The sequence below is a fragment of the Haliaeetus albicilla genome, chromosome 12, assembly GCF_947461875.1.
Source record: "Haliaeetus albicilla chromosome 12, bHalAlb1.1, whole genome shotgun sequence".
In the NCBI taxonomy this organism is placed as follows: domain Eukaryota; kingdom Metazoa; phylum Chordata; class Aves; order Accipitriformes; family Accipitridae; genus Haliaeetus; species Haliaeetus albicilla.
The window spans coordinates 21,045,919-21,064,685 of record NC_091494.1 but is presented as its reverse complement, the minus strand read 5'-3'; the positions used below and the strand labels follow the sequence as shown (position 1 = coordinate 21,064,685).

The window sequence follows — 18,767 nt, the reverse complement described above, 5'->3', positions numbered from 1 at the left end:
GACAAAAGTCTATAAGAAAATATAACAGAAGTGCTTTGAGATATTTGCTCTGCTTTTGTTAAATAAGTGCAGTCTGATTTCATTAATTTCATGATTGTGTCTGAAACTGTTGATAAAGAATTGCTCCAAATTCCCAACAATAATACGTACTACAAGAATTGCAGCTCGTATCAGTTCTGATATTTTTACTAAGTCAAAAGCCATAATATTCAAATTACAATTTCTTCTCTGCTCGCGGTAGAATGTTTGCATTACATACGTTTTTAGGGCTTCCGCTGTACATTTAAATAATTTGACCTAAAAATTCTTGGGAACACTGATTTCTCAGAAGCATTATGGCTGATGAAAACCTGTAAGAGTTAATAAGAAAAACAACAAACCTTGAAAGAGGAAGTTCGACAGGAAGTGTTGATTTCTGCTGCTGTCTGGGCTGCCAGGAGGGAGAGAGGCTTCAACTTCTTTCCAACTAGATACTGCTTTTCTCCAAACCTTCAGAAATGCACCGTTTTCTAAGATGAACCGTAAAATAAAGCACATCTGAGCCTACTAATGGCAATGGCTCTTTTTGAAAACGGTGTCAACAGTTATGTAAAAAAAACCCTAAAAATAAAGGGTGTTTGGAGTATTAACTGGAGGGGATACTGATAGAAGTTTGTGTGAATTTACCCATGTCTGGCACGCACTTTGTGTTATTTGGGGATTAGTCAGTGAATCTCTTGAAATCAGCAGCATGCATTGGTTCACATTTGTGAAGTCTAAAACATGCTATATCTCTGGCAGTTGGAAAAAAACCATACTCATTTTCTTCATTTTGGTAGTGAGTTTCTGGGAAATGACGACAAAAAAATTAACATGAGTAATTTCTCTTTTTCCTTGACTTGCGCAGTTATTAGGCAGTGCTATACCACCAACAGTGTTTCAGTGTCTATAGTAAGAGTTGTAAGTGTTTGAAAGGACTAGGAGACAGGGAATATTTCTGACCTGTAGAGCAGGAGGAGCGCAAACACGTGAAACCTTTCTGTCTGGGAAATCTTCTGCAGCACTTTGTTTACTGAATTACTACCTAGCAACACTGAGGTATGTTAAAATTCACTTCTTCTGTATCCCAAACGTCTCAGAGGGTTTGATTTACCACCCTCTGCTTTTAAAATGGGTGGTCACGTATTGACTTGTGACTTCTAAAATATTAATCCCATCCTTTCCTGCCTGTGTATTTTTTTGTTTGTTTTTTTTTTTTTTTTTTTAGCGGTGAAAGCTAGGGTAGGGCAAGATGAAAGCAATAGCAAAGTAACGAAAATCATCTTCAAGGAAGTTAGCAGCAATCAACCCGCCCTCCCCCTTTTGCTCAACTCCTCTCTGACTGCCGTCCCCCGGGCCGGCTGTGCTGGCAGCTCTTGGCCGTCGCGATGGGCCATGCTGGTGGGGAGTAGCTCCTGCCCCTGGGGGAAGGATGTCGATAAAATGGAATAAATTTGCCGAAGTACCTCAAATAACAGTGAAGCTAGTAGGACTTAAGCATTGGGAGGTAAGAGCTTCATGGTTATTTCAGAGCAGAATCTGCTGCTGCAGCAGCGCACAGTCTGTTATTTTGGGACATATGATCAAGTTGCGGTACCCATCTTGACTCTTAGTGCATGTCGGTGCAGGTTCAGCTGTGAAGCTGTGCTTCAAGTCTCATCAGCAACTCAGTGCAGGAAAATGGTTTTGTTTTTACAATCCTTTTCTAAAAAAAAGTTCCAGTAACTGTCACAGGAAAAAAAAAAATAAAAATCTCATTTTGAGACCTTGTATTTCAGTGGTATGGCTGGCATTCCGGTTATGAAGCTTGCTGTTTCCTCCTTGAAAGTGGTGCACCCGTTTCCTGTTTTTCCTGGGGTCGTTTAGCTTTAATTAAAATGGTTTTTTTACAGTGATTTTTATGAAGACAGGGTATTATTCCAGACTTTAGAAATACTGGGCTTTGCAGTAAACACCAGGTACATTTGAAGTATAGAACAGTAAGTCTCCTTCCAGCTTGTTAAGCGTGAGAGTTGCAAGATCTTCCTTGAGCATAGGGTGATCTTTTCTCCTGGAGCTTCACAAGTCAATAAGCAACAGAACAAAACTCCAGGCATCAACTTGGTACGATCGGCCAAGGACTAAACTGCAGAGTTTTAGTTCTTGAATCCTGCCAGGCTGGGCATGGTTAAAGGTGGGCAGGTCAGCAGGTGGAGAACAGGACTGTGGAGGTTTATGTGGGGTGGCATCCAAGCTGATGGCTCAAAGGAGGCGGAAATGTGCCGCAAAGCAGACTCTTCCTGGCAGGTTTTCTGCTTCAGACGGGATTATTCCATACGGTAATGCTCCTGGTTTTGCTTATTTGCAGAACAAAATAGCGTTTGGGGCTAGTAAATAGACTTTCTGTTTGTGAGGCTTTGCAGGGAGAGATTCCAACGCTGGCATTTTGCCTGGGTTGTGTTGGGAGAGGGGAGACCTTAGACTGAGTTACTAATTATTTGAGTGTGTCATCAAAGGCTCAAAAGTTTCCCTGCCAGTGAGTGCAGAGCTCAATACCTCTTTTAACCACTTCATGGCAGTTGCTCACTTGGGCTGCTCTGCAGCTCTCTGATATTTAGGCTGTGACAATACTTAGTAAAGGGCACATGTCATATAAATAACAAAATGCAAAGATAAGCCTACAGAAGTCTTTACAATTTCTAGTTAAGCTTCTCTTTCAGATGCCATGAAATCTGCAGTAACAGTTAAAATACATATCTGGAGCTGAATTGTATGGTAAACATTTTGTAGGGTAGTGCATAGAAAGGCAAGGAGTCACTGTAATTCAAATTTGGAGGGTTTTTTATGGAGTTTCCTTTAAAAATTGTTTGGGAGAATTCCAAATCCATGAAAGGCTGCAGGGAAAAATGTTTCAAATTTTTGTATTTAGCATTTTCTATCTCGGGTAGCAATAGAAAGGTAAGCAAAAACTCTGCTAAAAGTTGGAGAAGGTGGCTGTGCTTGTCATCTTACTAAAGCTGAGTAGTCCAGAGGTTGAACTGTGGCTTCAGGAGATAATCTTTTATGGTGTTGCTGTTGTTCCTCAGCCTTTCTGTGGTGCCGTATTTCGAGAGTTTGTGAAAGATCCATTTCCCCAAAAAGCTTCACATAGTTACTTGGGGTTGCATGAAACCGTTGAAAAAGTCGCTAGTCAGAAGCAAAACAAAGGTGGAAATATTCTGGCAGTGATGCTGTACAGGCACTGAGGAAGACCTTGTGCTCTTCATTAAAAATGCAGTTGCAAAGCTCAAGTCATATGGGTTGGCCTTAAAAATTAACTGTTGAAAGTTTGATACACATTAAACGAGGTGTTTGTATTTAACACAATTCATTGAAAGTGCTGAAGAGCCCAGAAGAAGAAAAGAGTTAAGTCATTAAACCAAGCAACTATAAAACAAAGGTGGAACAAAATAGCTGCCTTCAGAACAGACTCAGTTTTGTCTCCACTGGTGAGGTAGCACTGCGAGTCAATAGTATGTTAATACACATCCATGGGGGCTGTAAGCTGATGTGCAGATACATGACTATTGTTAAGGTGGGCGTTGATCAATATCATCATAGTGCCAAAGGCAAACACTGAAGAATTTGTAACTAGAGAATAGACCTCTGCGAAGTAACGAGGCATTTGTTCATTTTCTCTCGACAGGAAAAAGAGAAAGATAAAGAGAAGACTAAAGAGAAGGACAAAGATTCCAAGGAGAAGGAAAAAGATAAGAAGCTGTTAAATGGACATCTCTTCACTGCAACCGCCGTTGTAGCCCAAGCAACCTGTTACCACTGTATGAAACCTTTCAATAAGGATTCGTACTACTGTGCAAGTAAGTCAGGTTTTTTTCCCCCCTTCCTTTTGGTTTTCATTAAATCTGACATGGGAAATGCAAACTTTATGCTTTATTTTCCTCTTGCTTAAGGATGTGGGGTGGGAGGGAGACTTTGGAGATAGTGATTCACGGAGCAGCGTGTTGCCTTATGGAAGCTGGACTGAAATGAGTCGTGTCTGCAAGGAGACGTCCTGCAACCTCCTTCCTAGCCTGTGCTCGGACATCTCAGCATCCCATGGGGTTTTCTGCCCTGCTTGTTGGCATGTATCACTTAGCTGGAGTACTTTGGTTATTTCAGCTGCATGTTATGGCTTGGGTCTGAGGTGCTTTGTTAAGATGGATGGAGGACGGGGAAAGCCGGCTTGGATCATGGCTTTATTTCCATTGGGGAAAAAAAGTCTCACCCATCTGTAGTGATTGCTTTAGTTCTCTGAAACACTGCTTTGGTGAGCCCTCAGTGAGAACAGCATGATATAAAAAGGAAATACAAACCCTCTTCTCTCTTTATATGTGACATTGCATCACAGGTCAAATGGCAGCTACCTGTGTGGATGTGAAGTACGTGCAATACAATGCAGGCAGTACAGGAACCACAGCAGAGGGTTTCTGCGAGACTGGTGATTTTGTTCTCTTTTCTTATCAGGTGGTTTCTGAAGCATGTAGCTTTTTAAGGTCAGCAGTGTTTGTGTGGTCGAGACCAGAATGGTAGCTGGTTTACACAGCAACCCAAAGCTACAGAACAGGCAGTCTTTTTCCCACTGCAGTTCAGGGCATTCTGTTCCTCACTATTAGTAATATTTTTTACTCCACTAGCTTAGAGATGAGTTGAAGCATGTACGGGAATTGCTCCCAGGCGTGAGCAGGAGGCTCTGTCTCTGTTCCTTCTGGTAGATGAGCAGCATATAAAACATCTCCAGTGAGCAGGGGAAGGAGCAGCCAGCTGAATCCCAAATGGCAGTTTTGAGTTTCCTGGAAGAGAAGAGATTTCAGCAAAGTTGTTTGCCCGAGACACGCTCTGTGTCAGCCTGATAGGAAATGGAAAATATCAACAATTACAAGCTCTCAAATGCATTCTTTCCCTTTCCCCACTCAACTTTCGTAACAGCTTCTGAAGCCACTTAGAAAATCAAATATATCCCAATTTAACTCTCTATATTCTAATGAGTTAAAATAATCCAACAATGTCATATGTTTTAGCATAGACCTTTTTTCCTTGTTTTACAAGGTACACTAGAAAATTACTGTAAGTTTTCTGCATTGGCCAGAAAATGAATGCCACAAGGAAAGTTTGGTCTGGACCCAGGTTGTAAGCTCACATCTGAGAGTGGTCCTTTCTCCCATCACATCGTAAAATCAGCCATCAAATGCCTTGGAAATGACTGATAACCAGCAGCAAAGGCTCTATTGTTCCTGTGCTGTCATAGACTACTTTTTTCCTACAGAAATGGCAGTGCTTTCCTGCTACCGTCACTGCTCTGTCTCACCTATGGATGACCTTTTCTTAATGCCTTTTAAAGTGCTGGATCATTTTAAATCAATGTCTCAGCTTTTCAGTGATGCTCCCAGCTTCCTGAAACAGCTAGTCAATGCTGAAAGATTTAGCATGCTCTAAAACAAATGGGCAAGCAAAAAATCCTTACTTTTAATAGCTTTCTGCCTGGTCTTTTTTATTTTTTATGATCAGTGATGCAGAAAATAAGCTTTTGGGGGTTTTAATTATTCATACTAGTGATACAGAGGAGTTGGAGGAACTTCCTGCTGAAGAGTTGAATCGGAGGAATCAAGTCCCTGAAACCAGATTTTCGATCTAAAAAATCAAAATGCTCTATTGCTAAATGGTACATACTAAAGAGCTGCCTCCAGGCTTCCAAGGCTTGAGCGTGAATTTAATGGTTCTGAATTGTCTCACTGCCTCTTTTCATGCACCGGAAGCAGGTTCTGTCCCTCTTCCTTGTTTGATCTGAAAAATGATACTGCTTGTGGGTTTTTTGCAAGAACATGCAGGTTTCTTTCTTCTGTCTTTCTTGCGCAGGAAATTGTGCGACATCAACAGAATAGCAACGCCCTATGGCCTTATCATTACCTCTCTCAAAATATCAGAAGAATTACTGGCTTTTACTAAGTAGGCCCAAGTGTAAGAAATTATAGGAATGTGAGCATATTTTGTCATTCTGGGCATGGAATTTTTTTCCTTTCTTGTCTCTTCTAGAAATAATTCAGAACTGTACGCTTACAGTGTAATGTACTCTTAAAATATAATTCATGATTTGTGTTTAATTGGTTGGGTTTTTTACTTTTGACAGACTGCAATGCAATTGTTCACAAAGGCTGTAAGGAGAGTTTTGCTTCTTGTGCAAAGGTCAAAATGAAGGTAAGAGTTTTCATCTACTCTACTGAATAAACACAAAAGTTAAAATAATTTAGCATACAGATACATAACGTCTTCTACCATATGTCCCAATGTTTCCAGCTTGTTGGAAAGAATTTCAGCCCCTGTGCTATATAGTGAATAAATTCTCTGGGCTATCCTGAAATTCCCCAGAACCACACATAGTTGTCCCTGGGACTCTGTGAGTGCTCCAGGTCAGTGCCACAGGGTGTTCGTTGGCAGCAAATTCCCTGCATTGTTCCCTGCATTACACAGGGACCGTATGGTGAGATGATCTGTCCTGTGCTTTGATTAAAAAAAAAAACACTTCACTGGCAAAATTCAGGGATTTCCAGCACCCTTAAATGCTATATCTCTTAATTCTCAAATGCTGCATCCTGTAATGCAGCATCATGTGTATATATAATGCATAATGAAAACTATTAAATATGTATGTTGCTCATATGAGGAATGCGCAGAATTCATGCTTGCCCCAAATGTGAGGAACCTCTTCTGCAGTATGGTTCTCCAAGCTAGTTAATGTTTATACAATTATGATTTTCAGTTCTCTTCAGTATCATCAGCACTTTCTCATCTCATTTTCCTATTTGCGGCACATTTCTCCATCTGTTTATTTTGCCCCTTTCATTGATTGCAACTAGGGGTGGGGGGTGCGTGCATGCATGCATATATATATATATATATAAAAAATAGACATACAGCCAAGAACTGATCTGTTCTGAGAGGATTCAGAAAAAACATAGCTTTTTTATTTTAGTTATGTGGCACAGCCTGATGGGAGAAGGGAGGAAGAAATTACAGTGAATTTCATTTTTCTTTCAGCCACAGAGAGGGATGCTGCAGGCACATGATACCTCTTCATTACCCACAGTAACCATGAGAAACAAAAGTAAGAAAACTTCCTTTCCCTCTGCTTTGGTGATGGTCTGTATCTGCTGTTCTTGACTGTTCTGACAACTAATATTTGATATTGTGAAAGATAAGCATTTATCAAAGCAGGGATGAGAGCATCTTCTATGCGTGATAAGCAATGTTTGGGTGGTGACGACTCTAGAAAGAAAAGGAAGTGATTTTAGAGCCTGGTTTCTTTTAAGTCATCATCATCGCAGTTAACAGTGCAGTTGCATGAGCTGGCTTTTCTCTGACAACTTCAGAAGTTGTACTGAAATGGCGCAGAGTTCATCCACTTCTGCAGTGTCCATGCAGCTTTAAGCAAATGTAAAGTAATCTCAGATTTAGAATAACTACTTGACTGCTGTAGCTTGCTGAAAGCCTGCAGCTGGTAAGTCCACAAAATCTGGAAGATGCAGCGGGTGTCTGTGGGTGTGTGATATTGGAAAGAATCCAACTGTATTATATTAACAGAAATTGTTAAGATTACAAGTGGAAAGAATGCTTGTTTGAAATACTTTTTTTTTTTTTTTTTTTAATTAAATAGTCTTATGCTTCAAGGTAGTGAAAACAGAAAGTTTAATTTGGAATAGGAGCAATAGTGACAAACTTTTCCTGGCTGCGCCGAGACATACGCTGCACTGCAGAGCTACCCAGTGTGACCAAGGGCAAAGAACAGGAGTGTAATAGCCCACATGGGTTTTGTAGTGCCATGATTTGATAAGCTTATTTAGTGATAGCTTGGAGATCACTATATGAAATCACAGTGTATGATACAGATGTACCTACTGTGGTATTTATGATGAAATTCAGAGGTATAAACTCCAGAAAGCAGAAATGCATCTGAAGAAGGAAAAATCTGGAATTAATATGAAAAGATTAGTTAAAGGTAAGTGATAGTATAATGGATTAGCATTTTTCTGTGGTACGTACTGATAGAGAAACCTATCTCAAAAAGTTAGACCAGAATCAGTATATAATTATAGGCCCAGGGAAATTAAAAAGCAACATAATAGATTGCTACATGTGCATATTTATCAAATAAAGTTAAATTCAGTTTCCCAAGTGTATTTTTCTGGACTTACAGATCCCACCTATATCTTTTAAGTGTAGTGCAATGCAGTCAGTTCTGCACAGGGGTCGATGTTCTTTCCTTCGTATGACTGTTTCTAACAGCTGAGATCTCCTGGTGACAACTCTAGAAAGAAGAGGAAGTGATTTTAGAGCCTGGTTTCTTTAAGTCATCATCATCGCAGTTAACAGTGCAGTTGCATGAGCTGGCTTTTCTCTGACACTTCCCTTGCAGGTTCACAACCGAAGGAGCGCCCTCGCTCTGCAATACTTGCTCCTGATGAAAACACTGTAACCTCAATATTCAATAACAGGAGATCACAACAGACTACAGCACTTTCAAAAAGTGTCTCAATACAGAACATTGCAGGGTAAGGTTTCTCCCTGTGCGTGTGAGTATGTGCGTATTATCTGACGCTGCAAGCATAGAGAAATTCAGATCTCATTAAAAATAAATTCATGTACCTATGATTTGTGTTAAAGGTGCAAAAGAGGATCACAAAACCAGAAATACTCATATTTTATATGATACCATTAGTTGTCTTCTGCACAATCAGATTGTGTGGATTAGTTTAGTCATGGCATGTGTTCAGAGGCATCAGAGTTGTCCTGGTTGTGTTCAAGGCCACTTCACAGAGGTGCTCTGGGCTCCAGGAGGAAAATCCCTTGCCTTGGGCTGGGTACTGAGGAAGCACACGTTTGCAGCTCAGGTATAGTATTAACTTTTGTGTCCACAACGATAAGGTGGAGGCACAGAGCTGCAGGTTTCATGGTGTTTTAGGACTGCATTATACATAATTAATTACAAAAAATCATAGAAGAAAATCAAATTTATGGCTCCTACACTACCTGCATATAGAGCAGTTCTACACACAGGGCAACAGCATGGACTGGCATGTTCTGGACAGTTTGTATGCCCTGGCTATTCGTGGTGAAATTTATTTCAGTCCATTTTTCTGCTCTTTCTCAGAGCTAGTGATAAAGACTCTTGGATAGCCTTTTGTGTTGCATTTTTGCACTGCTTGCACCAAGGACAATGAGGATGGGACGCGACTGTAAAATGGAAAGTAATGAAATGGAGTTATCCAAATCGTAAAACCTCAGGTGTGATTCTTTATAGAAGCACCATTACTCAGAACTGTAGATCTTACACCTTGCTGAGCCCCAATGGGTAGTTGTCAGACAACAATTAATAAAAGTGCATTTCTTCTGTGTATTTGAAAGTACATTTGGCTGCTTTTTTTATGTCATAAACAGTATTCTGTGTTCTGGTTTTCTGCAGAGTTGGGAACGATGACAGCTTAATACACACTTGGAAATTCCTGTCGCAGTCAACAGACTCCTTACATAAAATCAGCCGGGTGAATGAATCCATGGAGTCACTGGTTGACGAAGGTAAGAGATCTCCATGGCATTTATAGCAAAAGGCAGGTCTCAGTGTTGCCTTCCAGAAACAGAAAGTCCATTTTGGCATTTCAGCAAGTCTTTTCCTTTCTAATACACAATTAACATGCATTTACTTTGATCTTAGAATATTAGTATGATAAACTAAAACAAAGCCTCAGATAGTAATTTCTGTAGCTTGTTGAGTCGTGGGAAAACATTTAGAAGGTTTCAGTTACAGCTGAGTTACTTGGAATTTAGCTCAGGGACAAACATTTTCTCTTTCATTCTGCACCTCTGGCCCATTTATGCAGCCACAGATTTTGCCCTCTTTCACCTTTTTCATGCTGATGTCTTGTGTTTTGTGTTTTTCCCAGAGTGGGGAAGGAAGAAACATATTGTTTAGTTTTGCGGGTTTGAAAGTGAAGTCAGTTAAATTCATTTCTTAAGTTTAAATTTTTTTTTATATATGGTGCTTTTTAAGGATATCATCAGTATTTTTACATCTTAGCCAATATTTACCTGAAAAGAGCAGAATGGTCTTAATTTATTAAGGACTAAACAAGGGCATGCTCATGGTGACAAGAGAAAATTTCCCAGTTCCTGCACAGATGAGGAATGTTTCTTAAAGATGCATATGTGTGTCTGTAACGTATGTAGTGTTCACTTCTGCCTGCATCAATTCTGGCTTTCTAAGCTTGAAAACACAGACTTCACATAGGTCTAAGCTCCCTCGATTCAGTGGTGTAGATGAAGGAAGACCAACTGGGTGTTGTGGGTTTTTATTTGTCTTCGATACTGTTGCATTGCAGATAAAAGAATCTGTTGTCTTTTATCTGAGCTAGAATTTGGTCTATGTGAAAATGATGAATTAGTTTTGTGCAACTAGCAAATAACCTTTAAAAGCACTTTTCATAACCTGGTCCTTACGTGGTATAATTCCATATGACCATTTTTGTGTCAGTAAAGGAGTTTGTGTGTGATGTTTGTGGTATGACAGAGAAAGCCTAAACCTAAATGAATAGACAGGAATCTCAAATGAGACAAGTTACCCACTTCTTAATGGCACTTACATTGCTTTGTGAAGGTGCGGACATGAATGAAGGACAGCTGATGGGAGACCTGGAATTAGATTCCAAGCAGCTGGAGGCAGAGTCCTGGAGCCAAGTAGTGGACAGCAAGTTCCTACAGCAGCAAAACAAAGATGTTGTCAAACGGCAAGATGTCATTTACGGTGAGATACCTGCATCTTAATTTTTCACTCATTATAGATAGCTTCTTGATATACTCACATGCATGGATTTAGGAAGCTTTAGGTCAGTGAGTAGGAACACTGACTTGATTTTCTCAGAAACCAAAGTTTCACCCTTGAAGTTCTTAGAAATGTTGTGTATTTTGTGAAAGCTTTCTTTCTGCATTTCACATATCTGGAAGCCATCAAAAAAACCCAGCCTCTCCTCATTTGCCTGCTGATGACATTTAAACTCCATTACAGCAGAGCAGCTAGCTAGGAAGTCTTCTCCTGCCGGATGCAAGAGCCATCCTGTATGGCAAAAGCGCACTGTGTTGAGGCTGGCAGTGAGGTGTTAGGAAGGAGCAGATAACAGTGCTGAAGGTTCAGACCTTAGCAGCACTGTCCAAAGCTCTTTATTGTGGGACTCCTCTGCCCCCCTATTTCTCCCACATGTGAAACTGTTGAGTGATGTTTCAATACCTGACATGAAATTTTCTGAAGCCACTTAAGAGAAACCCAGTTATGGAAGAGCTTTCTAATGGCAGTTTTTCCTTATACTGTACACCTATGTACTCTAGTGACCTTGGTTTTGACCTTATTCGCATCCTATACAGAGCTAATGCAGACAGAAATGCATCATGTCCGCACCCTGAAGATCATGAATGATGTGTACAGTGCAGGGATGTTAAAGGAACTGCAGTATGATCAACAAGTCGTGGACAAGATCTTTCCCTGCCTGGAAAACTTGCTGCACATCCACAGTCACTTCTTCCAGCGGATTCTGGAAAGGAAGAAGGAGTCATTGGCAGACAAAAGTGAAAAGAACTTTGTTATCAAGAGGATAGGTGACGTCCTAGTGAATCAAGTAAGCGCTGGAAAATGCTTGCACTTCTGAGAGCACAGCTGGAAACCAGGCACTCTTTCTTCCCTCCTGTTTATTCCTGTTAGATAATCACAGTTGATGGCACCTTTATCTTCACACATGTAGAAATCTCCACCTCTGCTTTTTGAAGCACTTTTTGCTCTTTCAGAGGAAGGTCTAATGATGAAAATTAATTTAGTTTATTTTGTGGGAAAGAGAAGCATTCCCTGACGGGCACAGAATGGTTTGACCATCGCCTGGAGGGTAGGCAGTAGCCCACAGCAAAATATGCCCAATGTGTTTCTTGGCTGAGTTACTGACCTGCTGTTTAACTTTGGGTGGGTTATTTTACTTTCCTTTATCTGTGCTTTCTCCTTTCTTCTTTTTGTCTGTCTTGACGGGTTTTTTGTTGGCTTTTAAGCCCTGTGAGTAGAATCCCAAGTTTTGCAGTTAGTGTGAACTCAACGAAGTCCCAAACTCGGCTGTTTACTTTCTAGAGATTTACTTGCTTGATTTAGGATGCTTTGGGCTAATTTGGTTTCATCAAGTTCTTTTGAGAGACTGGCAGGCATTGCTGGGATATCGCAGCAGGAGCTCAGTGCAAATTGGACCTCTGTGTCTCATGTGTTGCAGTTCTCCGGTGAGAGTGCCGAGCGAATGAAGAAAACATACGGCAAATTCTGCGGGCATCACAATGAGGCAGTAAATAACTTCAAAGATCTGTACTCAAAGGACAAGCGGTTTCAGGCATTTGTCAAGGTAGGAACAGGTAGAACAGACATAGTTGATGGGAAAAGTATGTCCTTTCTGCACTCTGATGAGCATTTTGCTACAGAACTGGAATTTTCATCTTTGTTCCTTAGAAAAAAATGAGCAGCTCCCTGGTGAGACGTCTTGGGATTTCTGAATGTATCTTGTTGGTAACACAGAGAATCACAAAGTACCCAGTCCTTTTACAAAGGATACTGCAGTACACCAAAGGTAGGGACCAGCTCTATTCTAAATGTGTATTTGTTCCTCCAGTGTAAATTTCTTGGATCCTTTTCAGCTGAAGCAGAGTTTCTTAGAATAGACCAACTAATCCAGTCGTCATTGTCTCACACCATTGTTAACAAGATAACTCAGTTTCATATCTCCATTTAGGATTAGTTAGTCGGGTGCCTTGATTTAGTTGTTTTAAGTCTGTCTGTAGCTAATTATGGAGCAACAAGCTTAGACCTCAAAATCTCCCAGCTTGCTTTCTTTCGTAATGGCTGAAATATGTGGTTAATTTGTGCCTTTTGTCTATACTGTCTCATATACAAAGTATATTGGAATAGTCCCCAACCTCAACCATAAACGTGAAAGGTTTTGTGAAACTCTCCTTAAGGGGGAAAAATGCAGCCTGTCTCATGAAAGTATTCAAAAGTTTTAATGCGGGAATTTGAGAGGGAGAAGAGGAAGGAAGGAAGTAAAATCAGGAAGTTAGAGTCCACAAGGATGAAGTGAAATCGAGGTGTTTCTCTTTCTGTTCAAAGAAAATGAAGTGGAACATGAAGACTTGACTCAGTCATTAAACCTCGTTAAAGATGTGATTGCTGCAGTCAATAGCAAAGTCAGCAATTACGAAAAGAAAATGCGTCTTGGTGAGATTTACAACCGGACAGATAGCAAGTCCATAATGAGGATGAAGAGTGGCCAGATGTTTGCAAGAGAGGACTTGAGGCATCGCAAGCTCATCCGAGATGGGCCTGTTTCACTAAAAAATGCAGCTGGCCGGTTAAAAGGTAAGACTATCCTGTCTTCTGCCAGGGGAGGATACAGCTCACCCTCTCTGGATGTAGGATTAGTCCTCAGGTTGGTGTGTTTAGCCTTTATTTATTCTTTGGCTTTGAGAGATTTTGACAGCAGCTTTCCCTGTGCTGTAGACTTGCTTCCCATTGCGGCATTTCCAATTCCTCATGTTGTTTCTGGGGTGATAGATAGCTGCTTTTCCTCCTGGTGACTGCATGCCTGCTGAAGGCTTGGGCTGTAGTGACGCCTCGGTCCATCAGCCACAAAGCGGAGTTGCTGGGGGATTCTTTGGGCCAGGAGAACACAATGGGGTTGCAGTTGTCCAGAGAAGCGAGTCAGATCTCCATGCCATGATGAGCATGTGCAGCAGTTCCAGGAAGCATGCTTGCTACATCCAAAACCCAACCTCAGCTGCTCAGTGGCTCTCCCCACCAGCAGCACTGCCTTTTCTTTGTTCTAAGGTCTGCAGTAGGGCTGCTCAGGCTCAGCATTACCATCCCAGTTTCAATGGGAATCCAGAGAGGTGTCCTAGGCATTTGTTGCTGTTGTAGTTTAACCCCAGCTGGTAACTAAGCACGACGCTCTCACTCATTCCTCCCCCTCCCAGTGGGCTGGGGAGGAGAATTGGGGAAAAAAATAAAACTCATGGCTTGAGATAACAACAGTTTAATAATTGAAATAAAATAAAATATAATAATAATAATGAAAAGGGAGATCAAAAGAGAGAGAAATAAAACCCAAGAAAGACAAGTGATGCACAATGCAGTTGCTCACCACCCGCTGACCGATGCCCAGCCAGTCTCCAAGTAACGATCGGCCCCTCCAGGCCAACTCCCTCCAGTTTCTATACTGAGCACAACATCCTGTGGTATGGCATATCCCTTTGGCTAGTTCGAATCAGCTGTCCTGGCCATGGTCCCTCCCAGCTTCTTGTGCACCTCCTCACTGTCAGAGCATGGGAAACTGAAAAGTCCTTGACTTAGGATAAGCACTACTTAACAACTAAAATGTCAGCGTGTTATCAACATTATTCTCATACTAAATCCAAAACACAGCACTGTACCAGGAAGAAAATTAACTCTATCCCAGTCAAAACAAAGACAGTTGCTCTTGAACCTCTTGAGCTGCTGATGCAAACTGTTCAGGAGAGGCTCTGGTGTCCCTGCAGCTGCCTCTTGTTTCATCAGTGTTTTCTTGAATTGCTTTTTGTTTGTTATCAGGTGGAAGTAGTTTTTCTAAGGTGCTGTGCTCTGCTGAGCACTGAAGTTCTCTACTGAATTAAACACTAAATCTCCCAAGGAAGCCTTCAGCTGGGGCTATGGTAGCAGTGAGAGCAGGCAGGACTGTGTCTCAGGCTTGGCAGGAAGGCTGGGCTTTCCTTCTCTCACTCCAGCATCGGCTGATTAAACCATGGGCATGAATGGGGACTGGTAGCCTGGTGCCGTGCTGTGCAGGGAGGCAGTGATAACATGAAACTCTGTATTGGTTATGATTTGAGGTTTTGGAAACAGGAAGTTTACAGATGGTTTCTAGGCACCTGAGATTACTGTTGACTTTAGATGGTGGATTAAGCAAGTTATGCTGCTGCTGTAAAATCTTGTGATAAGTACAGGTTGCATTTGCATTTCTAACTCACGGAAATGCATAAACATACCTCTGTCTGTAGTGCAAGCTCCCAGCGAAAGTAGGTCCTGCACAGAGCCCAGGGAAAAAGTAGCTAGTTCATACATTCAGGCTAACTTTTCTTAGAGGGTTTCAGCATTTCCCTCTTGCAAAGTGCACAGACAATAAGAGAAGAATGGAGTCAAATGCTGAATTTTGAAAACCTCACAGAGCTTGGAGTTCATTTTGCAGCTTTGACTAAAGTTTGGTGGTTCTTTTATCTGGAACAGATCCTGTCTTCCCGAAACAGAATGGAAGGAATTACCCACAGGATGATTTAACTTTCTGGTTTGCTTCCTCTCTGTCACAAGATTTCCCAAGTACATTACACAAAACCTCTTTGTACTGAGGGCTCTGGGTGGGGCATTATACTTGGTAGTTGCTGTGCAACTTTATGATATGTCGTTAGGAGACTTGGAAGGCTGTACATGTACTCAGGGAAAAGGTCGTATTCTGATTTAAAATCCTCTGTTGGTTTGATGTTGTGCTTCCTTCTCCCGCGAAAGACAGACAGGTCCTGCATCTCATGCAGGCTCTGTCGGCTCCCTTTGGAGTCTGCAAGAGTTGTGTTTGTCTGCGAGTAGAATTAGTCGTGGCTCCTGAAGTCAGTATTTCCTGGGAAAGAAACTGCAGCTGACAAATATTGTTATTGCACGATAATTTGCACTCCGCAAACCACTCATCAAGAGAACCATAAAACCCAAAACTTCCTGTGCAGATATTTTGCTTGAGGGCTACAATATTGTTTGAGAAAACAGCGCTTCTATTCAGTAAGCATCTCTAGCTTTTGCTGTTACGCCCATGTCCTAACTGTTAGAAAGCATGTGGCTGGAGAGGAGCATCCCTGCTCTGACAGGTGAGAGAAAATCCTGCAGGTTTCCCAGGTGCTGTTGTGTTCTGCTTGTCGCAAAATCAGTTCAGATGTAACCTGACCTGGCATCTCCAGGAGCTGCCCCTGCTCCTTCTGCTAACTGGGAGGTTGACCCTGCTTCCAGGATTGGCAAAAACAGCCCTACTGCTGCCCAGCACTGGTGTTATTAAAAGAAATCTGTTTTGGGGTGGGTCATGTGGTTATACTGCACTGGTATGCTTTTTCGTTTGCAGAAGTCCAGGCTGTTCTTCTCTCTGACATGCTCGTATTCCTTCAGGAGAAGGACCAGAAGTATGTCTTTGCCTCACTGGTAAGGCTTCAACATTTTCTATTCCTTCCTTTTCTATGCAAGAGACCCTTGATGTATGTTGTGTAGTGAAGCCAGCCATTGCCTGCTAAACAACTTAATTTTCTCGCTTATAACATTTTTGTTTGCTGAGCAGACTCCATTCTTTTTGATAGGAAAACATTTCTTCATGCCCCACCTCCCCTTTCTGCAGTGTCTTGTCACAGCTGATAATTGGCCTTGAAAACCTGCCTGTCACTGGATACACTTACTGCTTTTCAGTTTCTGCAATTCCAACCAGTATTTGGGGTGGGAGGGGGCAATGGGATAATGCAAACATTGTAAAAATGAATCTTAGCAGAAGGAAATGTCCCAGTATGTTCTGAGCTACTGTGGGGGGCAGAGGGGTGAAATGCCACTGCAGTAAATTCAACAGAACAGCTTGAAAATAAATGTCAGAGGAAATGTATTTGTAATGCACAAGACCAAAAATATTAGCTTTTGAAGGCAGGCCTCATAAAAGGGCTAGGCACACTGACCTTCTAAAGAAAACCTAGTACCTAATTGAGTCTGCTGGGGCTGTACCTTGCAGGCATGGTCTAGACTGGCTAAACCTTGTGACCTTTCCGCTCTTTGAACATTTTGAAAGCGGATAATTTGTTATTCCAGTTCCACCAACGATCTGCACAGACTCAATGCCTTACACAGTGGGAGCTGATTTGCACACAAATCCTGATAGTGAACCACTACCAAATCACCCCAGTTGTAGCATCCTGTAAAATGCACTAAGGGGCTGACTTGTATTCAGATGACACAACAGCAAAGGGATGTTTTCACCAAGCAGGCTGATTACACAGAGATCATAGCACACAGTGAACATCATCTTACAAGTCTTCTCCATCACAGGATTCAGCTATGAGCTGCTGAGAACAGCAGGGGTTTTGTGGGATTTGAAAACAAGATGTTACTCCACCTGAGGGAGGGATTGTGAAGATAATGTGTGTGAAGCAGGCGCTAGCAAGCTGCACTAAGTTTAAGGAGCTGTGATATTAATGACAGAGAGCATGTGAGCAGGATGAGATGAGATTAAAGGTCTGCTGGAGTTAGAGCAAAATATGGTAGAGTTTGCAAAAGTACAAAGACAATTTTAAATTAATTTTTTATTGAAATGGAACAAGGTGAAATTGCTTTTCCTACAGAACTGATGGAGGAAAGCAAGCGCTTCCCTGTTCTTTGAACCCATTAAAATGATTTATTTTTTTAATTAGCCAAGAGGTTCAGAAAATGTTTACAAGCTGCGAGAAATAGCAATATGATTGTTGGGACCTTTTCCGTGCTAGTTTGCATCTGGGAGCTAGTACTGTTCACCCTCCTCACCCTTTTCTTTCCATCTGAAGGACCAGAAATCCACTGTGATCTCTCTGAAGAAGTTGATCGTACGAGAAGTGGCTCATGAAGAGAAGGGTTTGTTTCTGATCAGTATGGGTGTAAAAGATCCTGAAATGGTGGAAGTCCATGCTAGCTCCAAAGAAGAGCGTAATGGCTGGATACAGATCATTCAAGACACAATGAACACCATGTAAGCTACCAGGCTGTTCTTGCAAGGCAGGTTGATCCGCATGGTCATGTTCTGGTAGTAACTGAGACTTGTCTTTTGTCCAGGGATAAGGATGAAGACGAAGGAGTCCCGTGTGAGTCTGAGTTTGAAAAGAAAGTGTCGGATGCCAGAGTGAGAGGACTGAAAGGTAAAATCCTGCCTGGGACAGAGCTGGGGAGCAGCTTTTGAAAAATTTACAGGAATTGTGTTGGGTTTTGTGGTTGAACTATGACTTTTTTCAAAGGAATGAGAATCCTGCATCCAGCAAATAATTGCAATCCTTGTTTGCACCTCACCTTGCTTGCATTATTTTTTTTCTGAGCCTGCTGAGTGCAGTTGCTGTGCAGGATTGCACAGGGCACGGTTGTATTGTCAGGTTCCACTAGATGGGGCCAATATCTCAGGTATCGCTCAGTTTCCTTGCTGAAGCTTTTATTATCTGTCTTCATCTCTGTTTTCTGTTCACTCCCACAGAACAACTTCAGCAGAAGGATAAGCAGATTCTCCTCTTGCTGGAGGAGAAGGCTAAGATCTTCCGGGACATGGCAGACAGTTCTGTGCAGGAGGACATGCCAGGCTCCAGGCTGCTCTTCAGAGCAAACACAGAAGAGGCACCAAAAGGAGAGGCCATTATGAAAACTGCAATAAATGAAGGTGAGCAAGTCAGGGTGACACATTAATTACACTTACCAACGGACCCACCTTCAGTGAAGCCATCAGTCCTCAAGCACCAGTTTTGCAGGGGAAGTTTTCTCTCTGTCAGAATAACAGGATAGATAAGGAGATATTGCTACTCACGGTATTGTCTCAGGGATAGGTAACGAGAATCAGGAAAGGAAGCAGATATTGATGGCTGTTGAAAGAGGGCAGAAAAGAAGTCAGCACAGAGAA

The 18,767-nt window shown here is 41.7% G+C and overlaps 1 protein-coding gene across 3 annotated transcripts in view; it reads left to right on the top strand.

The window, feature by feature from the left end:
- Positions 1 to 18,767, top strand: part of AKAP13 (A-kinase anchoring protein 13) — a 227,727-nt gene that overhangs the window by 194,799 nt on the left and 14,161 nt on the right. For all 3 annotated transcript variants that reach the window (XM_069798474.1, XM_069798475.1, XM_069798476.1), the window contains 14 exons: positions 3,683 to 3,854; positions 6,161 to 6,228; positions 7,069 to 7,135; positions 8,444 to 8,579; positions 9,491 to 9,603; positions 10,679 to 10,825; positions 11,440 to 11,690; positions 12,321 to 12,446; positions 12,551 to 12,668; positions 13,205 to 13,453; positions 16,227 to 16,303; positions 17,677 to 17,858; positions 17,942 to 18,024; positions 18,351 to 18,530. In XM_069798474.1, the coding sequence (XP_069654575.1) occupies positions 3,683 to 3,854; positions 6,161 to 6,228; positions 7,069 to 7,135; positions 8,444 to 8,579; positions 9,491 to 9,603; positions 10,679 to 10,825; positions 11,440 to 11,690; positions 12,321 to 12,446; positions 12,551 to 12,668; positions 13,205 to 13,453; positions 16,227 to 16,303; positions 17,677 to 17,858; positions 17,942 to 18,024; positions 18,351 to 18,530 (1,969 nt within the window). The remainder of the gene's footprint in view (positions 1 to 3,682; positions 3,855 to 6,160; positions 6,229 to 7,068; positions 7,136 to 8,443; positions 8,580 to 9,490; positions 9,604 to 10,678; positions 10,826 to 11,439; positions 11,691 to 12,320; positions 12,447 to 12,550; positions 12,669 to 13,204; positions 13,454 to 16,226; positions 16,304 to 17,676; positions 17,859 to 17,941; positions 18,025 to 18,350; positions 18,531 to 18,767) is intronic.